The following is a 20671-nucleotide window of genomic DNA, read 5'->3' on the forward strand; positions in this document are numbered from 1 at the left end:
GAGTTATAGGATGAGGACACATTTATTTTAATGAGGAAAAGTTGTTTATGGAATAAATAAAAATGACTATGTTTGCTGTCATAACTCATTAAATTGTACAAAGAACAGAAAAAAAAAAGAATGTTATACTTTTGAACATTATGCATACCTAAACAAACTCTACTAACATTTTAGTGACTCCATGGTGATAGTATAATAGCAGCTTTACATTATTTCATTTCAACAAGTTTCTATTATTTAATTTTGCAAATAAATAGTATGTAACAATCAAAAATGTAAGAGTTCACGTCTATTAGTGAATATCAGTGTATATTTTCTTGGTGAGATTTAATGTGAGATTTTCCGACTCTGATGTAAAACAGCAAAAACCGTTCACTTAAAAAAAAAATGTTTGGAAAGTAGGGATTTGAAATTAGCTTCCTTGAAGTCATGTTACAAATTCAATTACTCATCATTCAGAAGAATGGCTTCTGGAGAGTTCTGAAAACTATACCAACTAAATTAGAGTTTAGTATTTGGTTCATTTCGACTATTTTTATTGGCAAAATGTCATTGTCATTATACTTCTTTGAACTCTGGACCATTTTTTACTTTTTAAAATTCATCAGGTTACATTTAACTAGGCTGAAATGACAAAGACCTACATTTACAGTAGAGCCCATGTCAATGGGTTGACATCATACACAGAACAAGTCATTCTAGGTGTGCCTTTCCTGTCATGCTCTTAATGAAAGTGAATAATTATTAATAATTACTATGCTTGGCTGTGTTTTCTTTATCTTCTTCAACACCTCTTTGTTAAAGAAGCATTCTCTATCCCAGTAGTTCTGCTTGCCTACAGATTTTTCTAAACGCGGGTTGAAAAAAATAGACAGTTAGCAGTTACAGCCTTTCCTTTCAGTCACAGTCCGCCACCTGCATGGCATGCTAAATGTAGCAAAACTGGAAAAGTGACTTGTGACAGTCAGCCTGTTCTGAGATGTTTCTTGCTTGGCAGGTATGAAGAAACATCAATATGCATTCAGTTCACTTTTCACCTCCTTCACAGTTTGACAAACCGCACTTGACCAACTTGGTCAACAATGTTGAAGTGCTGCAAGTTGTCTCCGGAGGAACGCATGAGCAGAGAAATAGAAAAAGAGCTTAAAAGGGACAAAAAAGAACTGAAAAAGGAGGTGAAGCTGCTGCTTTTAGGTAAGATTTTAAAAATAATCTCTACCAGTTTTCAGACATTTTGCCATGGCCTGGCTTTAAGCTCACATTATTGAATCGGACACTGTTTTTACTGTTAATCGGATACATTCTGTTAATGTTTATGCATTTTTTTAATTTAATCATAACATAAGTTGCCAACTTTTCAACTCTCAATTGCTATATCTACCTAGATCCTTGTTTATCTGTTAAAAACCTCTTCACACACACCCCCACACGCACACACATCCCCACGCCCGCGCACACCCCCACATTTGTGTGTGTTTTAGTCAGCTGTCAGAGCATCAAGTTTAGACTCATCAATGGTTTCTGGTTTGGGAGTTTCCTGTGGTGCATTTTATCATAAGTTTTTGTCTTTGAGAAATGAATCTGCCTCCTGGTGCCTGAATTTGGAATCTTTTTTTTATTATTCTAGTTTTAGTGTCAACATCTGCTGATATTATTGATATTACTGAACAGATATTGTTTGCATATTTTCTAAAGATAAGGAAGATAGAAATTTGCTGTTTGCATTTGGATTGTGATATCAAATCATATACAGATTAGGCAAAACAATATGACCACCTGTCTGATAGTGCCCTCCCTTTCCCTTCCAAAACAACTCTGCTCCACTTAGGCTGCAACTTCATTTCACTTGACTTCCTTCTTGATGGTAAGATGGATTTTGCCAAATAGAATCTGGGAAGAAAAAAATGGTAGGGGCTGCAAAAGTCTCTGACGTAACAACCACTGACACACATTAAAATAACTCAATAAAAACCTACTTCTAAATCCAATCGAGAATCTTTGGTGAGGGTTGAAAATTGTTTCCATTTAATCTGACTGAGTTGAGCAATTTTGAAAAGAAAAAAACAGGCAGGATTTCAGTCTTTTTGTACATTCTACACCTGCAGTTTTTGCTTGAGACAAAACCATCCATCTTTACTTTAGATACGTCGAAAATATGATAAAATATTGTTGCTTTTTTCCTAAATTAAGTCCAGTAGTGATGTATTGATGTCATTTATTTTGTCATACATTTCATTCTTTGCTTTGCTCTTAATACTTTGGACATTTTCCTAGGCACTGGTGAAAGCGGGAAGAGCACCTTTGTCAAACAGATGAGGATCATCCATGGCAGTGGATACAATGAATCTGAAAGGAAAGGTTTTACCAAGCTGGTGTGTCAGAATATCATCACAGCCATCCAGGCTCTAATTGAGGCCATGGGGACTCTGAATATAGACTTTGTTGATGACGAAAATATCGTAAGAGACTTTTCATAATGTGCCTTCTGATGTTTTAGGATCTTTTGTTGGACAAAGAACAAGAGAAAATGACAGAAAAAGTGACTCAGGAAAAAATAAATGTAACAATTTGTTACACATTGTCTGAACGTTTTCCATCACTGATAAGATGCCATCTCCTTACGAGATTACTTGCGAATGGTTGTGTTACTGTTTCATAATTTACCTTCTTCAATGATGATGCAGTCTATCACTACATCCATATTTATCTTTCCTGAGAAAATCCATTTCACATCTTCCTTTTATATTATTTCCAAATAATTGGCAGAGGTGAAACAATTTGACTGAAACAAAAATTACCTTTCTTTTTTATCAAAAAGTTAACATTAGCTTCTGTCAGCATCACAACAAAATAGACAGACAATGATTATCCTTTAGTCAACTTGCTTAATCTTATTTTTTTCCATTTGTTCACCCCAATTCCAAACCTTGTAGGATCTTTATGAGAAAATTTACATTGTTTGTTATTGTAAAAGCTTTGTTAAGTAATTTACATTAATTCAAACCGTGCATTGCTGATACTTGGACAAATTCCAAATTATCGTTAAATGTGCCCAGAGGGAAAAGGGAATTAGTTCAACTGTTTAATGGACTCCAGTGCATTCTTTTACATAATATTTTACTGTCATGGAGAGATTTCAGGTCAATTCTTGACTTTAAACATAGATTGTGAGAATTCCCCTTTTTAAAAGATGTTCTTCTCTGTGCTTGGCATGCAGTCAGGCAGTCACACTCATATTGTGTCATTATCTGCTATCTTGTGGGGATATATTATTGAGCAAATGTATGTTTTTGGCCTTGTTTAAAATGTTGTGTAAAGTGATATAATTTATAAAGTCTAAAGCTTTTGAAAAATGATGCCTGCATCATCAGTCTGCTGACATTTCTAGTACTGATTCTGCCCCCCTAGCAGATCCCAGATCCTAGCAGATATATATATATATATATATATATATATATCAAGCCTGGAAAAGGTTCTCCAGAATTTTTCCACCAACTTTAATGGTTTTCAGTGCATTACAGTCTGCTTATCACCTTTTTGTACAAGTCAGTTAAAAGTTATTCAGATCCACATTTTATTTCTCAGTAACCTCTTTCTCTTCCCGTATGGTGATGATCTGGGCGGAGATATTTATCATTTAAAGTTTTGGACCCAATATTTAATCTTTTTTTTTTGATCTTACAAATTTGCAAGGAAAATACTGAAGTTGAAAAATTAAAAAGAACCATCAGCGTCAGTTGATGAACTGGCTTGTGCAATATATAGAATTACCATTTTACAATTAATCTGTTAACCTATTCATCACTCTGCTTAAGAGGGAGGCTCAGTTGAACATGTTGATAAAATTTTTTCAGTGGATTTTGAAGGTTTAATCTAAAAAATTGGTTTCGATTGACTCCATTCTGGATGTCTTTTTGCTTGTTTGTTTCAGAGCTATGCAGACAAACTGAGCCCAGTGGAATCAACCGAGGTGTATAGGTTAGATTCCTGGCAGGTGGATGCAATTAAGCGAGTATGGAGCGACCTCGGGGTGCAAGAGTGTTATGACCGGAGGAGGGAGTTCCAGTTGTCAGACTCCGCTAAATAGTGAGCTTTTTCATTCTTACAGTACTCTTTAGCATTTATGAGATAGGATTGATTCTGTGTAATTTTTGTTGCGTGCATATATATTTAATTTTACAGTAGGGTTGTTAAAAATACACCTACAAGTGTATTTTAAAGTGACAGCTCAAACACCCTAATTCTTTGTGTGACAAAATAAGTCTTTGAAGATTGATTAGTTGATAACACGAATAAACATAGTGTGTATGAGTGAGTTTGAGTTTTTTTTCCGTGCGTGCGTCACTGTGTATGTGTGTGTGTGTTTTCTTTATCTTCTCAAATCTCCATTGGCAGAAATGTCAGACGGCTCACACTGAGTCATGCTCCACTGGAAATTTATTTCCACCATCGCCACATACATTCTCAATATGAGTGACTCAGTTTAGGAAGCAGTCCCCTCTTGATATATGCTCATCCCAGAGTGAATAAAACACTGATCTTGAACTTTGATTCTGCCTGTATGAGTGACTTTTTTCTTTTTGTAAAGTGCCTTGAGATTATATTTGTTGTGAATTGGCACTGTGAATAAATGGATTTGAATTGAATTGATGCAACATCTGAAATGGTAGAAAACTAATGATAAGACATATTGAAGAAAGTTAGAATAAAGACTGTCTTTATATCAAGTGTACATAAATGGTTTCACCAAGTGTCCTTTATAAATTAGCTTGAAAAACATTCTGCTCTAGATTGTCATATCAGCAAATTTTACCAGATGTTTTTTTTTTCTTACTTTTTAGTTATCTGAGTGACATAGACAGAATCACGGCCCCAGATTATGTTCCCACTCTGCAGGACATCTTGAGGGTCAAGGTTCACACCTCGGGCATTATAGAATACCCGTTTCCCATGAAACCAGTCATATTCAGGTATGATCCACCTTAACTACCTGTAAAGGTTTATATATACAGTACAGACCAAAAGTTTGGACACACCTTTTAATTCAATGAGTTTCCTTTATTTTCATGACTATTGACATTGTAGATTCACACTGAAGGCATCACAACTATGAATAACACATATGGAAATATGCACTAAACAAAAAAGTGTAAAACAACTGAAAATACCCCTTATATTCTAGTTTCTTCAAAGTAGCAACCTTTTGCTGTGATTACTGCTTTGCACACACTCTGCATTTTCTTGATGCACTTCAAGAGGTCGTCACCTGAAATGGTTTTCACTTCATAGGTGAGCCCTGTCAGGTTAATAAGTGGGATTTCTTGCCTTATAAATAGTCATGAAAATAAAGAAAACCCATTGAATTAGAAGATGTGTCCAAACTTTTGGTCTGTACTGTATATATATATATATATATATATATATATATATATATATATATTTAAGAAGATAAAACTGTTCTTTTAGTACTGGAAAAACAGTTTTATCTTCTGAAATAAAACTATGCAAGATATGAAGTGAATATATTTCAAAGCAACATTTCTTTGTTTTCAGGATGGTGGATGTGGGTGGCCAGCGTTCACAAAGGAAGAAATGGATCCACTGCTTTGAAAATGTCACCTCCATCATTTTCCTGGCAGCCCTCAACGAATACGATCAAGTCCTGTACGAAAGTCAGACAGATGTATGTTCTGATCCAATGTTGTCTCTATCCTTTTTCTATGGTTTTGCAGCTTAAAATGGCTTTGCTTTTAAATTTAGTTGTAATTTTACCTATCTGCCTTTTTTAGAACCGACTGAGAGAGAGCCTCGCCCTGTTCAAGACTCTCATTTCATCCAATTGGTTTAAGAAGTCCTCCACTATCCTCTTTTTGAACAAAACAGACCTGCTGCAGGAGAAAATCAAAACATCACATTTGGCAACTTACTTCCCAAAGTACAAAGGTAAATTATGGAATCGCTCTACATTGCTACAGTGCAGATCTGTGTTTTTATCTGTTCCTTTGAATTTCAGGCAAATTAAAACTACAAGTCCAACAAATAATACAATACAAATAAATAGTAATGTTATTATTTTTTACAAAAACATCAGGGGATGAAGCATGGATTAATAAATAACTAATAACTATTCTGGTTGATTACAAATGAATCAAACATAACATAACATTATTATAATATTATTATTTCATGATATTTTTGCTAAATAAATTCATAGATATCAGTTTTTCTTTACTAGTGTCATTATCTTGTGACGTATAAATAAATCAAACTACCACAGAACAAACATATATCTTACTTTACAGTCAGTCTCAACATTATGAAAATGTATAAAATATTAATGTCATTACTGATGCATCTGTTCACCATCTCAGTGCGATTTTAATTCTCCAAGATCCCAGTCGACACAGGAAGCAGTGAGATTATAACAGGGATTTCTTACTTTCCAACAAACACCTTTTGGTTATGTTTTGGATTTTACAAATACAATTGATTTATTTATTTTTTTGTATGTAAAAAGAAAGAACACACACTGCACCAGGTAATTCCTCAGTCAGAGTCAGAATTAGCATTACGGCATGCACAAACAAGAAATGTGACAGCGGACAGACGTCTTATTTCCTCTGCCGCCTCCCACTTTGTAGCTTGAATGAATTAATGAATAAACTTTGTTTTTTTTCTTTTAACATAAAAACAATGCAAGTTTTGTGTGTGGTTTTAAGGAGTACTTGGTGGCTCATTTGGTATCCATGTTGCCTTGCAGCATTAAGGTCCTGACAACATTCCATGCATGTCCTCAGTCACCTGTTGCAATTGACGTGGTTTCCAAAGATTGAAAGCTTATTATGATTGGGTGTAATAGACAATACTCGACTGCAGTTCTTTATAACTAAGATTGAATTAGAACCTGTGAAATTAGGATTTTGCATATTTGAATGAATACGGTGAATTGAGCTAAAATGAATGAAATTGATGCACTTCAGACAGAAATTAGACATCCTTGTTCACATAACCTACATCATTTATTTGACTTTTGCAATTTTTTCATTCATTCGGTTTTTGTTAAATTAAGTAAAAAAAAAAACAACAAAAACCCCAACACATTTATTGATTTTACATTGATTTGTACAGAAAATCCTTTAAGGCACAAAGTCTTACTGCCAACTTATGTTAAAAAAATTGATAAAGTAAAATAATTAAATGCACATAATGTAATACAGAAAACATATGTGTGCTGAATGACTTAAAGTGAAAGAAAACATTACTTCACCAATGATGATAGATGAAGGTAACTTCATAGTTCATTTAACAAAAATAATGATCTCTTTAAACACCTGTGAGGGAAACACTGACAATCACATGTTGAATACACAATATAATTTGGCATTCTGTGTTGGCTTCATGATTTGTAAGTGATACGTTATTCGTGCTGATTCTGACCGCTCTCGTTCTCACAGGGCCTCAATATGATGCTGAATCGGCAAAACACTTCATCCATCAGATGTACATCAAGCTTCACAAAGCGCAGGATAAACCCCTCTACACACACTTCACCTGTGCCACAGACACTGAAAACATCCGGTTTGTCTTCAAATCAGTGGAAGACACAATCTTAGAAGAACATTTAAATCATTTGGGAGTTTTGTAAACCAGAACCGCTCTGCGACAGACTGGCGACCTGTCCAGGTTGTACCCAGCCTCTCGCCCGGAACGTTAGCTGGAGATAGACACCAGTGCCCATCCTGACCCCTCTAAGGACAAGGGTGTTAGGAAATGGATGGATGGATAAACCAGAACCAAGTTATAATGCTTCACAGAGAACATCCATGCTGTTTTCAAACCAGTCAAAACCAATTTTCCATGAACTGCTGCCTTTTTTAAGCCCCAGAATGAAAGAGGTTGTTGGTTATTTGGATCATAACATCCTGGGGATGATTACATATTCCAGAAATTTCAATGAATATTTTATTGAGGAAGAATGCCACATGTCCTGGCTTACAGCTTTGAGAGGCGGAAATTAAAAATAGCTCTGCAAGCATTAGATTATACTAATGCTAATGTTAATGTGTTGAGTAAAGTAAATAGTTTTGCTCCCATTATCTTCATTACATGTTTTAAATTGTGCTAAAGTGTATCTGCTTATTGACACTTTAGATTGTACATTTCAAAAAATGCTATTTATGTTTTGACATAATTCTTGTAAAATACTGTTCAGAAGCTGTTCTAGCTGCTACACTTGGAAGAAATATAGATTTTGTCTTTTGTTTGCCTGTTATTTTTTTTCTGTCCATTAAAGTGTAAATATGAAAGCAGTTACTCACAATGACAAGACTGCATGCAGTTTATCATAGCTTTGTTTTTCTTTATATCTTCACCAGGTTTAGATTTAAATTATTAGTTTGTGTCTGATATGAAATGAGATTGTTTAATAAAACATATAAAATGTTTTTTATGTAGAATATAATAAAAAAAGAGAATGTCTGTTAGTACAATAAAAAGTATATTCCCTTCTCAGTCATTAACGGACAAATCTTAACTTGTGATTTTGCAGTTTTGGAAAACCCTCCCAGGAAAGTACAACAAAGGCGCTTTGACAAAAGAAAAGAACTTGAACAACATGTCTTAGTTGGCCTTAAGCACAGTCTGAATCACTCCAGGGTGCGCCCAAATCTTTAAAATACTGTAGTATCTTTCCAGCTGTGTTGACTTTTGGCCAAAGACAAGTTATAAAGCTGTCTCACACAAAGAAGACCATCTGAAAACTATTGTTTATTTAAAAAAATAAAAATAAAATAAAAATAATAATAAAAAATACACATTCTATGTCAAGATATTGTTCAGAGAACAACTCCACCTAAGAGCACCGGGCAGTTTTATATGACGTCAAAGCTCTTCATTCAGAGCCTGCCTCCTGCGCAGCAGGTATGTAAAGTTTATCGGCAGAGGAAGAATGACTAACACGTCGACAATCCTTCTGTCTTGAGACATACAGGTTTACCTGGCAGGCATGAAAAACTCTATAGCAAACAGATTTCACCCATTCCAGTCAGCAGTAGCAGCGTATCTGAAAAGCAGCCAGTGAATTTGGACAACAATGGACTGTTGCTATGGGTCTCCTGAGGAAAAGGAAAACCAGAGAATATCCAGAGAAATAGATAGACAACTAAGAAAAGAGAAAAGCAATAATAAGGAGTTGAAGCTGCTGCTTTTAGGTAAGATTTCTGAAATACCTTTTGTACGCTCCCTCTTTGACAACTCCATGTGCTGAAGGTGAGTTTCTAGGTCTCTGGGTTTTTATTGGCGGAACTGGTATTCAGCTGTTTTAGTTTCTTTTCCTCTTTCCTCAGGATCCATCCTTCCTAGTTTCTTCTGCATAATTGTAGCCAAGATGCAAGTTTTAGAAACTGACTCTCTTAAGCAAAGAGCAGCTGATGGACACCGCATTGAAAAACATATTCAAAACCCTCACACTTTTACACATTTTGTGCCATATATAAATGTGAGCACATTTTATTGTATTTCATGTTATAACCCAATCAAAAATTTTTGAAAGCTAACAAAATATTGACACACAAATATATATACAGTATGTTATTGTTTTTATACAATTTCTTTTGACAACCTAGACATGGTTTTGTTTCATTTAATCACTTGTTAGTCAACAGACTCCACATCTGAGTACTTTAATGTCAATATAAATCCAGTTATTATGTGAAGACCTTTATTTTACATTAGTAAGAAAAAACCCATCATGCAGAACAAGAATTGTGGCAGACAAGTCAGGAATATAGTTGTAGAAAAAATGAAGACAGGGTTAGCTTTTAAAACAATATGCCAATGTTTCTCAGACCACATTTAATTCCATCATTCACAAACAGAAGAGAGTAACATGAAGCTGTTGTATAAACTTGACGTTGCTGCTTGCCTAAACTGACAGGCCTGGAAAAAAGAGACAAAATGCCAAGAGATCAACAATAATTCTGGAGGAGATGTAGTGATCCGCAAAGCAGCTGGCAGGATCTGTTGGCATGGCAATTAATTTGCACTTTGTCAAAATCTGGTGTAGGAAAAGCCGAAGCTTATCACTTGGACCTACATGCAGAGCCATAAATGTGGTGAGAAACTAACACAGGATGTCCCGCAGAACGCTTCCTCCCCCACCGAAACATGTCGGTGCCAGCATCTTGCTCTCACGCTGTCTAAATGACGTGAACAAAAGACTTAACTGTCTCATTCCTAAATCTGAAATGTAGACAATAGATAATAAAGTTGGCGGCATATTAACGTACGGACAGGAAACAGCAAATTGTGTATGATTTATAAAACAGGTCAAACAGTTTTCCAAAACTTCCACTTGTATTTCAACACTTGCTGGATTTTGTAAATTTAAAATCAAAACCTCGGTGTTTGCAATATAGAACGCAACATAACAGTGTTATTAACATTTTGGAGAGACCCAACCAGAATCCTGACCTAAATCTGAAGAAAATGTGTGCAGGAAGTTAGAGATTAGTATGATGGCAAGGAGGCCTTCCAACCTTAAACATTTGAAGCTCATCACCAAGTATAAAAGGTCAAAATACCAAACATGCACAAAACTGGCCAGCAACTGTGACAAGAGGCTGATTACAATACTGGAAGATATTTTTCCCATGTACTACTGCAAAAAAGTCAATCCCTATTTGATATTTAAAATGGAAACTCCTCTTTACATTACATGGTACAATTTTAAGCACATTTGTTGCATGTTTATATTTTTCAATCTGATTTTTTATTGTGTTTACTCTGCATTTCATGCTTTATCCTATTATTATAATTAATTAGGAACTGGTGAAAGTGGGAAGAGCACCTTCATCAAGCAGATGAGGATCATCCATGGCAACGGATACAGTGAATCAGACAGAAAAGGTTTTACCAAGCTGGTGTGTCAGAATATCATCACAGCCATCCAGGCACTGATTGAGGCCATGGGGACTCTGAAGATCGACTATCTTGATGAACAGAATATTGTAAGGACCTGTGTACTTTTTTGTGTGTCGTTAGTAAAACAAACAAGAACAATATTCTGAAATTCTTGTTGAAAAGCATATAATTGCATCAAAATATGTGCATTTTTATCACAGACATATTAGCTACCAAGAACTGTGGTCTCTTGGTAGCATTTGCCTTCGTATAGCCAGCTTGTTGCCTTGTCCACAGTTTAGACTGTTCAAAAATACATATATATATATGAGAAAGAAAATAATCTATACATTTATAAATAAACATGAATGCTATCAGTGGGAACCTAAATGATGTCAATTTGTGGTCAGTTTTGATCCTCTTATTTCCATCCTGCCAGTGCATCTGGGAGTTCCCATTTGTTTTCTTGTCTTGTTCTTAAAACTGTTGCACAGTCAAAAACCGTCTGTAATACTAAGTTACTTTAGTCGAACAAATGTCTTTTAGATGCTAAGGGCACACAAACACTTCTGCCCAACTGACACACAATCCAAAAGTTTACTTTGTTCTTAGCATAGCAGGACAGGACAGATGGTTCGGCGTTGATTGATACAACAAACAGGTTCAAACATCAGAATTCAAAATCATTGTGTGGCAGAACAAAATACCCCCATGCTCATCAATGTTATATGAAATGTAGACAGTTAATTCCCACTGTCAATGCACGCCACTAACATGATTATTTTTAGCTTCTGTTGTTTTAAAGTCAGGTAAAGTAGCTGATGAAAATCTGACTGGCTCATTCGCGTCCACCACTCCAAAGATCTATTTGCTTTTATGACAAGCTTACGGTAGCAGGAAATTTTTCTGTGGCCTGCATTGAAAACTTTTTACCAAGTATAACTTCATGGAGACTCCCTTAGAAGATTCTGAACATATATTGCCTCTATGTAACCTGAGGAAATGGGTCTGTTTATTTCTAGACACGATTCCTCTAATGATACACTATCCATCTACTAGCCAGCATAAACTTTACATTTAACATTATTTAAAAGTTCTTTTTTAGTTTACTCTCTTGTGTATGTTTTGTTTTTGTTGTCTTTTGCTTTAGCGCTATGCTGAAAAACTGAAAGAAGTGGACGAAATTCAGGTGAAAACACTGGAGCCCTGGCAGGTGGACGCCATTAAGCGAGTGTGGAGTGACCACGGAGTACAGCAGTGTTACGACAGGAGGAGAGAGTTCCAGCTGTCAGACTCTGCCAAATAGTAAACCTTTTTTTTCCTCCCATTTTCATGTCAGATTTCAGTGTTACAAAGTTGCTGTCCTGTTTTTCAATATCACAAAATAATCTGACCTTCTGTTTCCTATTGTTTGGTTGATTTAAAATTCAAGATAGCTTTTTTGTCATCTCTTGTGCACAACTGTACATCAATAATTATATTTTTCCACCCCAGGCTGGTGCAAATAACCATACAGAAACACAAATAAGATATAATTATACAAATTGGGAAGAACTTCAAAGTGATGAAACAAAAAAACCCAACAAATAAGAGGATGAATGGTTTGGTCTGTGACTCCTGTGAAATTAAAGACTATATTAGTGTGAATTTTCTGGCTACAGTTTATTATAATTAAGATTGCATTATTTATTTTATTTATTTATAACAGGTTTTAAAAATCAAAAGAACAAGTAATCATTGGGACAGAGAAATGACATGAGCTTACATAAACAAGAACATAATTATCTGCTTATCACTACTTTTCTGCTTGAAAACGAGTGAAAAAGAAGTGAAGACAGTAACACTTTACGTGCATAAAACTTACCGAATGACACTTCATGACAACAATCACAAACATTCATAAAGACTCCTTCATGTTTATGACAGTGTTATGCCAATCTTAATCACACCCCATCAAATAAAGTGTTACTGTGAACACTTATTCAATCACATCACTTATTTCAATTTAATGAAATATATTACCTACAGACTCAATAATTGTCAACATTTGTAAATAAAACTATGTTATAATATTCTGTGTAAAAAGCCTTTTGCAAACAATGATTTAGCTGGTATCAATAGAATATGTATATATATTTTTCTTTTTAGTTATCTGAGTGATATGGACAGAATCACAGCCAGAGAATACGTTCCCACTCTGCAGGACATCTTAAGGGTCAGGGTTCCCACCTCGGGGATCATAGAGTACCTATTTGACATGAAACAAGCTGTCTTCAGGTATGATTTTATATTGTTTTGATTAGCTGGAGGCCAAACTGTTAACAGAGAATTTATCCGTAAACACACTTTTTTTAATATGGGAAAAAAATGTCTTCTCTGGTGATTACAATCTTTTTTTTTATTTAACTTTTTGAAGGAAATCAATAAAATGAGTGACTAAAAAATTTTTTGCTGTTCATGTAGGATGGTGGATGTGGGTGGCCAGCGCTCCCAAAGGAAGAAATGGATCCACTGCTTTGAAAATGTCACCTCCATCATATTCCTGGCAGCCCTCAACGAATACGATCAAGTCCTGTACGAGAGTCAGACAGATGTATGTTTTAATCCTGCAGAGTCCTGAGTACAGATTATTTGTTCTGCAGCTTCAAAACAGTTAAATATTAAGATTAGGCACGGCTCTTCCTGTTTGCTCTCTAGAACCGGTTGAAGGAGAGCCTCGCCCTGTTCAAGACAATCGTCTCATCCACGTGGTTTCAGGAGTCGTCCACCATCCTCTTCTTGAATAAAACAGACTTGCTGGAAGACAAAATCAGAACATCTGATTTGGCAACATACTTCCCAGAATACAAAGGTAAATTATACCTATTTCTATTCTGACTGTAAAACCTGACTCTTCAGTATGCATTATACAAAAGGTCAAACATTCCCTCAATTCCATCCGCCTATCATGACTTGTTGATTTCAAGTTTGCGTCTCTCTGAGCCTCAGTTTTGGTGCTGTATTTACATTTACATTTTTGCATGCTGTGCATTTTTATTTTGTGACATGCAACAGAATTTCACTGGCAAATTTTGCTCTGTCTAAAAAATTTGTTATACACAAAGACATAGGATTTATACCATCTAAGCAGTGAATGCACCTGTATTTACATCATTTTCTGATATTTCTTCAGATCATTTGTTGTAGATTTGATGGAAATCGATTCAACAAACAGCGCTGTTTAAGTCATGCTCTTTCTCTGTCATAGGGCCTTCCCATGATGCTGAATCTGCAAAAACGTTTATTGAGAAGATGTACAAAAACCTCCACAAAGGTCGTCATAAACCCCTCTACACACACTTCACCTGTGCCACAGACACAGAAAACATCAAGGTTGTCTTCAAATCAGTCAAAGATACAATCTTTATGGATAACATGGAATTTTTAAACCTTTAATAATGAAGCAGAGATTCTTTTTATGTGGTGGTAACCACAGGTTCCAACAACAGTACTGAATATTTGGTTATTGTAATGGTTTTCATTTTAGTTTGTATAAAACAGAAACAGTTGAGGCAGCGAGGCAATCTACGCTGGCTTTAAATGATGTTTTATTGTAACAGCTACATATTTAAGGTTGTCCAGTGTCAAATATATTATGGCAAGAGGTAATATATGTACAGCATTGACATTTATTTATTATGCCCACTTGGAAATTATGGGCGTTTTATAGCATGACACACTTTAATTCACTTGAATCAGATGACGTCTGTCTTGCAAAGTCCTTTGAATGAAGAATGCCACAAATCCTGCCCTGCAGCTTTGTAAGAATGACACCATAAGCAAAAGACATGAATTTATCTTCATTTTAATTTCACAATGATAATGACACAATGTTTTACGGTAAAAATCTTTATCTTTTTGTTCCCACTGTCTCCAAATTGTGTTTGTGGCAAAACTTAACGTGTCCTTTGTTGCACAATTTGAATTAAAATGTGTGTTGTCACTTTAAATTGTACATAATTAAAAGCCTTGATTTTTATTTGACTTTATTTTCATTTTCTTTGTAAAAGCAGTGTAAACCTACTTCATTTAGAATAATCACCTACACTTTATTCTTTTCTCCACCTTGTTCTTTTGTATTGAAAAAAAAGAGCTGTTGATTAAAGTATGAATGTGAAAGCAGATCCACATGACAAACCCTTTCAGCTGCTACACGCCTCTTGAGAAGCAGGAATGTAAAATGTACCTGAACTGGATCCTTGATGAGGAAGAATGGCAGCAGAAACTCACCAACAATGTGCTGGTTTCAGGGAAAAGATTTCCCTGACACGTCTGACAACATCAGAACACATTTATCTCAGTCAGCTGCGGTACACTCTGTCAAGCAGAAGCTGCTAAACTTGGAGAACAATGGACGAGTGCTGCTTGTCTCCCGAAGAAGAAGAGGGCCGGAGGATATCCAGAGAAATAGAGAAACAACTTAAACGGGATAAACTAAACCTTAAACGGGAACTGAAGTTGCTGCTTTTAGGTGAGAACTGAGAAATTTATGGACTCTCTAACTGATTATGCTTAAGAAGTCGTTTGTCTTCTTGACACCTCTCACATTAGAGAAATATATATATATATATATATGTATATATATATATATATATATATATATATATATATATATATATATATATATATATATCACGTAGCTTTTAAACAGAGTTTAAACTTTAGTCTCAAACAAAAGAATGTGTTTTACATATTAGTAGGAAATATTTTGAATGAAAAAAAAGATTTGGTTCTTTAAACCTCGAGTAAAGTAAGAATGCTTTCGTGTTCGGTTTGTGGTTTCTTTTACAATAAAAGTTTTATTAATGCCCAACAAATTAGCTTTATGCTAGTTATATATTTGTTCCCTGGTCTATAGTATCTCTGGTCAGTTGTTTTGTAGTAGGTGTACAAAAATCACCTGTGCTTATTTTCTTGTGTAATATATTGTATGCTTTCAGAATGCATATTAAATGTCTTGAATCATTCAATAAATGTTCAGGTTGTCAATAAATTGCAGTGTCTGATCATGAATTGGAAAATAATACATTAAACAAAAGTATTTAACAATGTTTTATACAATAGATTTTACTTTTGCAACATAGGTCATTGTAATTTTGTGTTTGAGTGTTTTTTTTATACCAGGAAGTTTCACTGAAACCAGATGTCTCAAGACAAGCTACACAAATCAGAACAATAATGCCCAACTAAATAATACACTATAAAGAAAACTAAAGGACATTTTTATATTAAAACACATTAAAAGCTTTTCTTTTTCCACATTCCTCCTTTTTTGCAAAAAAAAAAACCTGAGTCAAACACAAGATTACAAGGAAGACTTATTTTATATTTAAATAGTCAATTAATGCCTGTCAACAAACTTTTCGAACATGTTCATGATTTAATTGTCTATTTTTTTGTTGTTGCAGGAACTGGTGAAAGTGGGAAGAGCACCTTTATCAAACAAATGAGGATCATTCATGGCAATGGGTACAGTGAAAATGACAGAAAACAATTCACTCGCCTTATCTTCCAGAATATCTTCATAGCCATCCAGACGCTGATTGATGCCATGAAGACTCTAAAGATTGGCTATGCTGATTCCAAAAATAATGTAAGAAGCTCAAACTCAATTGTTTATAAGTCTACTCTGACATCTCTTTGATTACTTGTAGTGCTTTCTATGGTCTCTTTATTGATTCACTGCCAAATGTAACCCCTCTCAAACTTCTAGTCATAGCAAATCTGTATTTTGAATGAATGGGATATCTTGTGTGCCCGGTGACTTTTGCTAAGTTTGCTCTGGAAACTGATTGTTACACATTTCTCCACTTGCAATCCCACCATTTAATCAGTCCGCCAACTCTCTACAAATGAAACCAAGTACACATTGGTGATCGAAATGTGTTGCAAACGCTGTCCGAATGTTTTTCACGTCAGGGGGATGCGGAGAGACTGAGCCAAGTGGAGGATATGGACGTTTTCACAGGCTGGCAGGTGGACGCCGTTAAGCGAGTGTGGAATGACCGTGGCGTACAAGAGTGCTATGACCGTAGGAGGGAGTACCAGCTATCAGACTCTGCCAAATAGTAAGATCTATTTTGAAAATTTGAACATGGGTATAAATAGCAATAGTTTCTGTACACTACAGCTAAATGCATGTCACAGTTTTAAACCTGCATGTTTTGTTGCTAATCTTTTAGCTATCTGAGTGACTTGGACAGAATTTCAGCCCCAGGATATATCCCCACTGTACAGGACATTTTGAGGGTCCGCGTAGCAACGACAGGCATTATAGAGTACATGTTTGATATGTCAAAGGTCATCTTCAGGTATGCAGCTGCTTTGTTACATCTCTATCACAAATTCATTGAAAAAGGTTGATTTTATCACTTCAACCCTAACTTCTAGGACTTCATTTTTGCATGTGCATTGAATTTCGGGGATTTTTTAAAAAGAGAGAAGCAAAAGTCAGTTTTTTGGTCAGACCTATTGCAAGCAAAGGTTCAGATCAGCATGTCATCTGCCTCTAGGATGGTGGATGTAGGGGGCCAGCGTTCAGAGAGGAAGAAATGGATCCATAGTTTTGAAGACGTCACTTCTGTCATATTCCTGGCGGCTCTGAGTGAATACGATCAAGTCCTTTATGAAAACCAGAACGAGGTATGTTCTGCTGGCGCAACTGATACTCTGTTCTCCAGTTTCAGAAGGGTTCTCCAAGAGAGGCTTGGTGTTTGTTAAGTTTATTTCAATTTGCTGTTTTAGAATCGACTACGTGAGAGCCTCGCCCTGTTTCAGACAATCTGCAGGTCTGATTGGTTTCATAACTCTTCCACCATCCTTTTCCTGAACAAAAAAGATCTTCTGGAAGAGAAAATCACCAAGTCAGATTTGGCAACCTACTTTCCAGAATATACAGGTAAATTTTGTCATGCTGCTACAACTGTTTATTTATTTATTTTAATGAGAAAATGAGTCCCAGTTATTATTTGCAGTTCTACAATTGATCACTTTTCACAATCACTCTACAAACACTACTAAATAAATAAATAAATAATTTCGGAGTCTAAAAAAGCTTCAAAAGGCATGTTTCACATAGTGATAGCAACAATTTGTGGTACCTCTAATGGAGGTAAAATGTCCAACAGGAACTATATAACTTCCCTATAAAGAGAAACATAAACTAAACTGTAAAACTCAGCTTCCTCCAAAATCATAACAAAACCACTGATTATCCATTTCTGGTGGTTTGGGTATATCTGTTGGATCATTATCTTGCTTTGAGCCTCAAGGAGACTCACTTTTGACGGCTTTTGGTGAAGGCCATCAAAAGGACCATGAAAAAGCCTTCACCAAAGATTTTTAATTTCAAATAGCTCATGCGCAAAAAAGTTTGATGCATGATAAACTATGTATTTATAGAAACAGGTAAATTATGAATGCCTTGATTGTCCACTAATCTTGCCCACTCTCACTCCAACAGGACCGAAGGGCGATGCCAATTCAGCACAAAGGTTTATCGAGAAGCTGTACGTCCAATTCCACGGCAAGGATTCCAAACCCCTCTATACACACTTTACCTGCGCCACAGACACGGAGAATATTCGGGTTGTCTTCAAAGCTGTCAAAGACACACTCTTTCAAGATAACCTTGAAAAATTTGGCATTGTATGAGAGAAAACCAAGTGATGACTTTTATTTTCTGTAGCCCAAAAGAACAATTACAAATACATGTTGCAATGTTTCAATATTAGAATACTGCCAGTCTCAGGTTTTTTAACCATAAAGAAATGAGTATCAAAGGTGAAGGTGTTTTTTTTCTATGTATTGAATAACATAATTTTATTAAAATACCAATGTGTCAAAGTAGTAAATTATGAAACAATTCCATGAAAGTTATACAGTGATAATTAGAAATATTTAACCTTGTCACCTCAATACATTATCCTAATGTGGTTAAAAGATTATCACCATAAATAGCACCAAAAAAAATTGACTAAGCAATCAAAAATACTTACTGATAATACCTCAGAAGATGACTGAAGTTCAATTGAAAAGTTTAACATTCATGTTTCCATCCACCTGCCATGCAAATTTTGAGCAAAATTTTAAAATGTTGCAAAAAAGAAAGTGCAAATTTGGCGAGTTTCCACTTATTGGTTTGAAGTGAATCAACTAGGCCACCTAAAGCTTATTTTCGTCAGATGTTGACGCTACGCAAAGTTGTAAAAGAATAAAAAACTTGATTTGGAGTTTTACTCCAAGTCAAGTTTTTTTTAGTGATTCAACTAGATGGCCTAGTTGATTCACTTCAAACCAATAAGTGGAAACTCACCAAATTTGCACAGTTATTTTGCACTGTAAAGTTCAATAAACATCCAAGCTGAATTTTGTCAACAGAAGTAATGTCATTGCTCTTAATGTGGCCTGGTATTTTCTGGAATCTAAGACATAAAAAGTTAACAAACAGAAAAAAAAGAGCCCCACATCAACAACAACCCACCTCCATGCTTGACACGGTTATTATTCTTCTAGTCTTAATCCTGGCCTTTCTCAAACCACGGATCCAAATGTCCAAACGTTTGCAATGTGACAAATTCCAGTTTGGTTTTTATCCATTTACAAAACTTTTGTCTCATCCAAATTCCTCTGACATGTTCTGGGTGACCTTTGATGAGTGGAGTGTCTGTTGGAGTCGGGCCACGACATCCTCTTGTATTCTTTGTATGACTTGCAGTTGCCACAGTCGCATTTATGCCAAACCTTATCATAAGATTAGTATGCTTATTGAGGTCTCTTATTTTGGAATGACCGAGTAAATTTATGTTAGTGTATTGGATAAGACATTACAGAAAATAATCCATGAAAAATACATTAAAATAGATTACTTTGGCAAAAGGGTACATTTGGTATAATGTTTTTCTTCCTAAGAGATTATAAAACTTATTTGTTTTGCAGAACTGAACACAACACATTTGGGCATATTAGGTCACCTATGTTTACAAAATGCAAATCAATAAGAACTGGTCATTCTTCTCAGACGTTTTATGCAACTTCTTCAACAACAATGTTATCAGACAAGTTTGACTAAGTTCAACTTAGTATGATACAACACTTCCTGCTTAACAGCTTTAAAAGGAGAAAGTAAAAGTATCCCCAGCAGACAGCTAAAGCACATAGTCTTTTTTCTCTCTCCTTTAATCAACGGTGATGACGGGAGTTTTATTTTAAAAATCCTTTTATATGTGTTAGTCACCACTATCTTTTGAAAATACAAATAATAAAGCTTCATGTTGTGTATGCGTGTGTTGTAAGACCTGAATTAAAGTGCGTCTGTGTCTGGTTGTTTTCCATTGTATGTATATAAAAATACAATTTATTTTAATTTACATTTTTTAAAGGATATGTGAAGGATTTGTGATGTTTGGATTTTTAAAGCATGTGTAACACAGAATCAACTCTGGTCTGGTTTCAATTATTGTTAAATCTAAGTTTTAGGTCTAAGCTTGTGCTGCTTTCCTTGCACACATTCTTTGAAACACATTTTATTTCTCAGACTGTCATTTATTTTACTTTCACGGTCAGTCAAAGGGGGAAATAAAGCTAAAAATTAGACTAAAATGAATATGAAAGCAGATTGTCACAACCAAGCATTTGAGTCGGAGAATGCTGCAACAGGAATGTAAAAATGTGCCTGAACCAGTCACCAGCTCACCGGTAGCTACTTCTGGAATGAGGGTCTGACAAAAAAAAA

General features: G+C 35.3%; 3 protein-coding genes across 3 annotated transcripts; all 3 read left to right on the top strand.

Moving 5' to 3' along the window:
- The first annotated feature begins 930 nt into the window (after positions 1 to 930).
- On the top strand, positions 931 to 8568 carry LOC102222767 (guanine nucleotide-binding protein subunit alpha-11-like). The gene is made up of 7 exons (XM_005798707.2): positions 931 to 1194; positions 2275 to 2459; positions 3932 to 4086; positions 4842 to 4970; positions 5554 to 5683; positions 5790 to 5943; positions 7455 to 8568. The coding sequence occupies exons 1-7, from the start codon at positions 1083 to 1085 to the stop codon at positions 7643 to 7645; spliced, it is 1056 nt and encodes a 351-aa protein (XP_005798764.1). The 5' UTR covers positions 931 to 1082; the 3' UTR covers positions 7646 to 8568.
- A 372-nt stretch (positions 8569 to 8940) lies between these two features.
- LOC102223026 (guanine nucleotide-binding protein subunit alpha-11-like) lies at positions 8941 to 14347 on the top strand. The gene is made up of 7 exons (XM_005798708.2): positions 8941 to 9209; positions 10822 to 11006; positions 12050 to 12204; positions 13048 to 13176; positions 13363 to 13492; positions 13597 to 13750; positions 14147 to 14347. Exons 1-7 carry the CDS (start codon positions 9092 to 9094, stop codon positions 14332 to 14334), a joined length of 1059 nt encoding a protein of 352 aa, XP_005798765.1. The 5' UTR covers positions 8941 to 9091; the 3' UTR covers positions 14335 to 14347.
- A 924-nt stretch (positions 14348 to 15271) lies between these two features.
- On the top strand, positions 15272 to 20371 carry LOC102230632 (guanine nucleotide-binding protein subunit alpha-11-like). Its single transcript, XM_005798651.2, has 7 exons — positions 15272 to 15409; positions 16347 to 16531; positions 16858 to 17006; positions 17121 to 17249; positions 17451 to 17580; positions 17683 to 17836; positions 18401 to 20371. Exons 1-7 carry the CDS (start codon positions 15289 to 15291, stop codon positions 18589 to 18591), a joined length of 1059 nt encoding a protein of 352 aa, XP_005798708.1. The 5' UTR covers positions 15272 to 15288; the 3' UTR covers positions 18592 to 20371.
- The last annotated feature ends 300 nt before the right edge of the window (positions 20372 to 20671 follow it).

This window comes from Xiphophorus maculatus, chromosome 8, assembly GCF_002775205.1.
Source record: "Xiphophorus maculatus strain JP 163 A chromosome 8, X_maculatus-5.0-male, whole genome shotgun sequence".
Taxonomy (NCBI): Eukaryota; Metazoa; Chordata; class Actinopteri; order Cyprinodontiformes; family Poeciliidae; genus Xiphophorus; species Xiphophorus maculatus.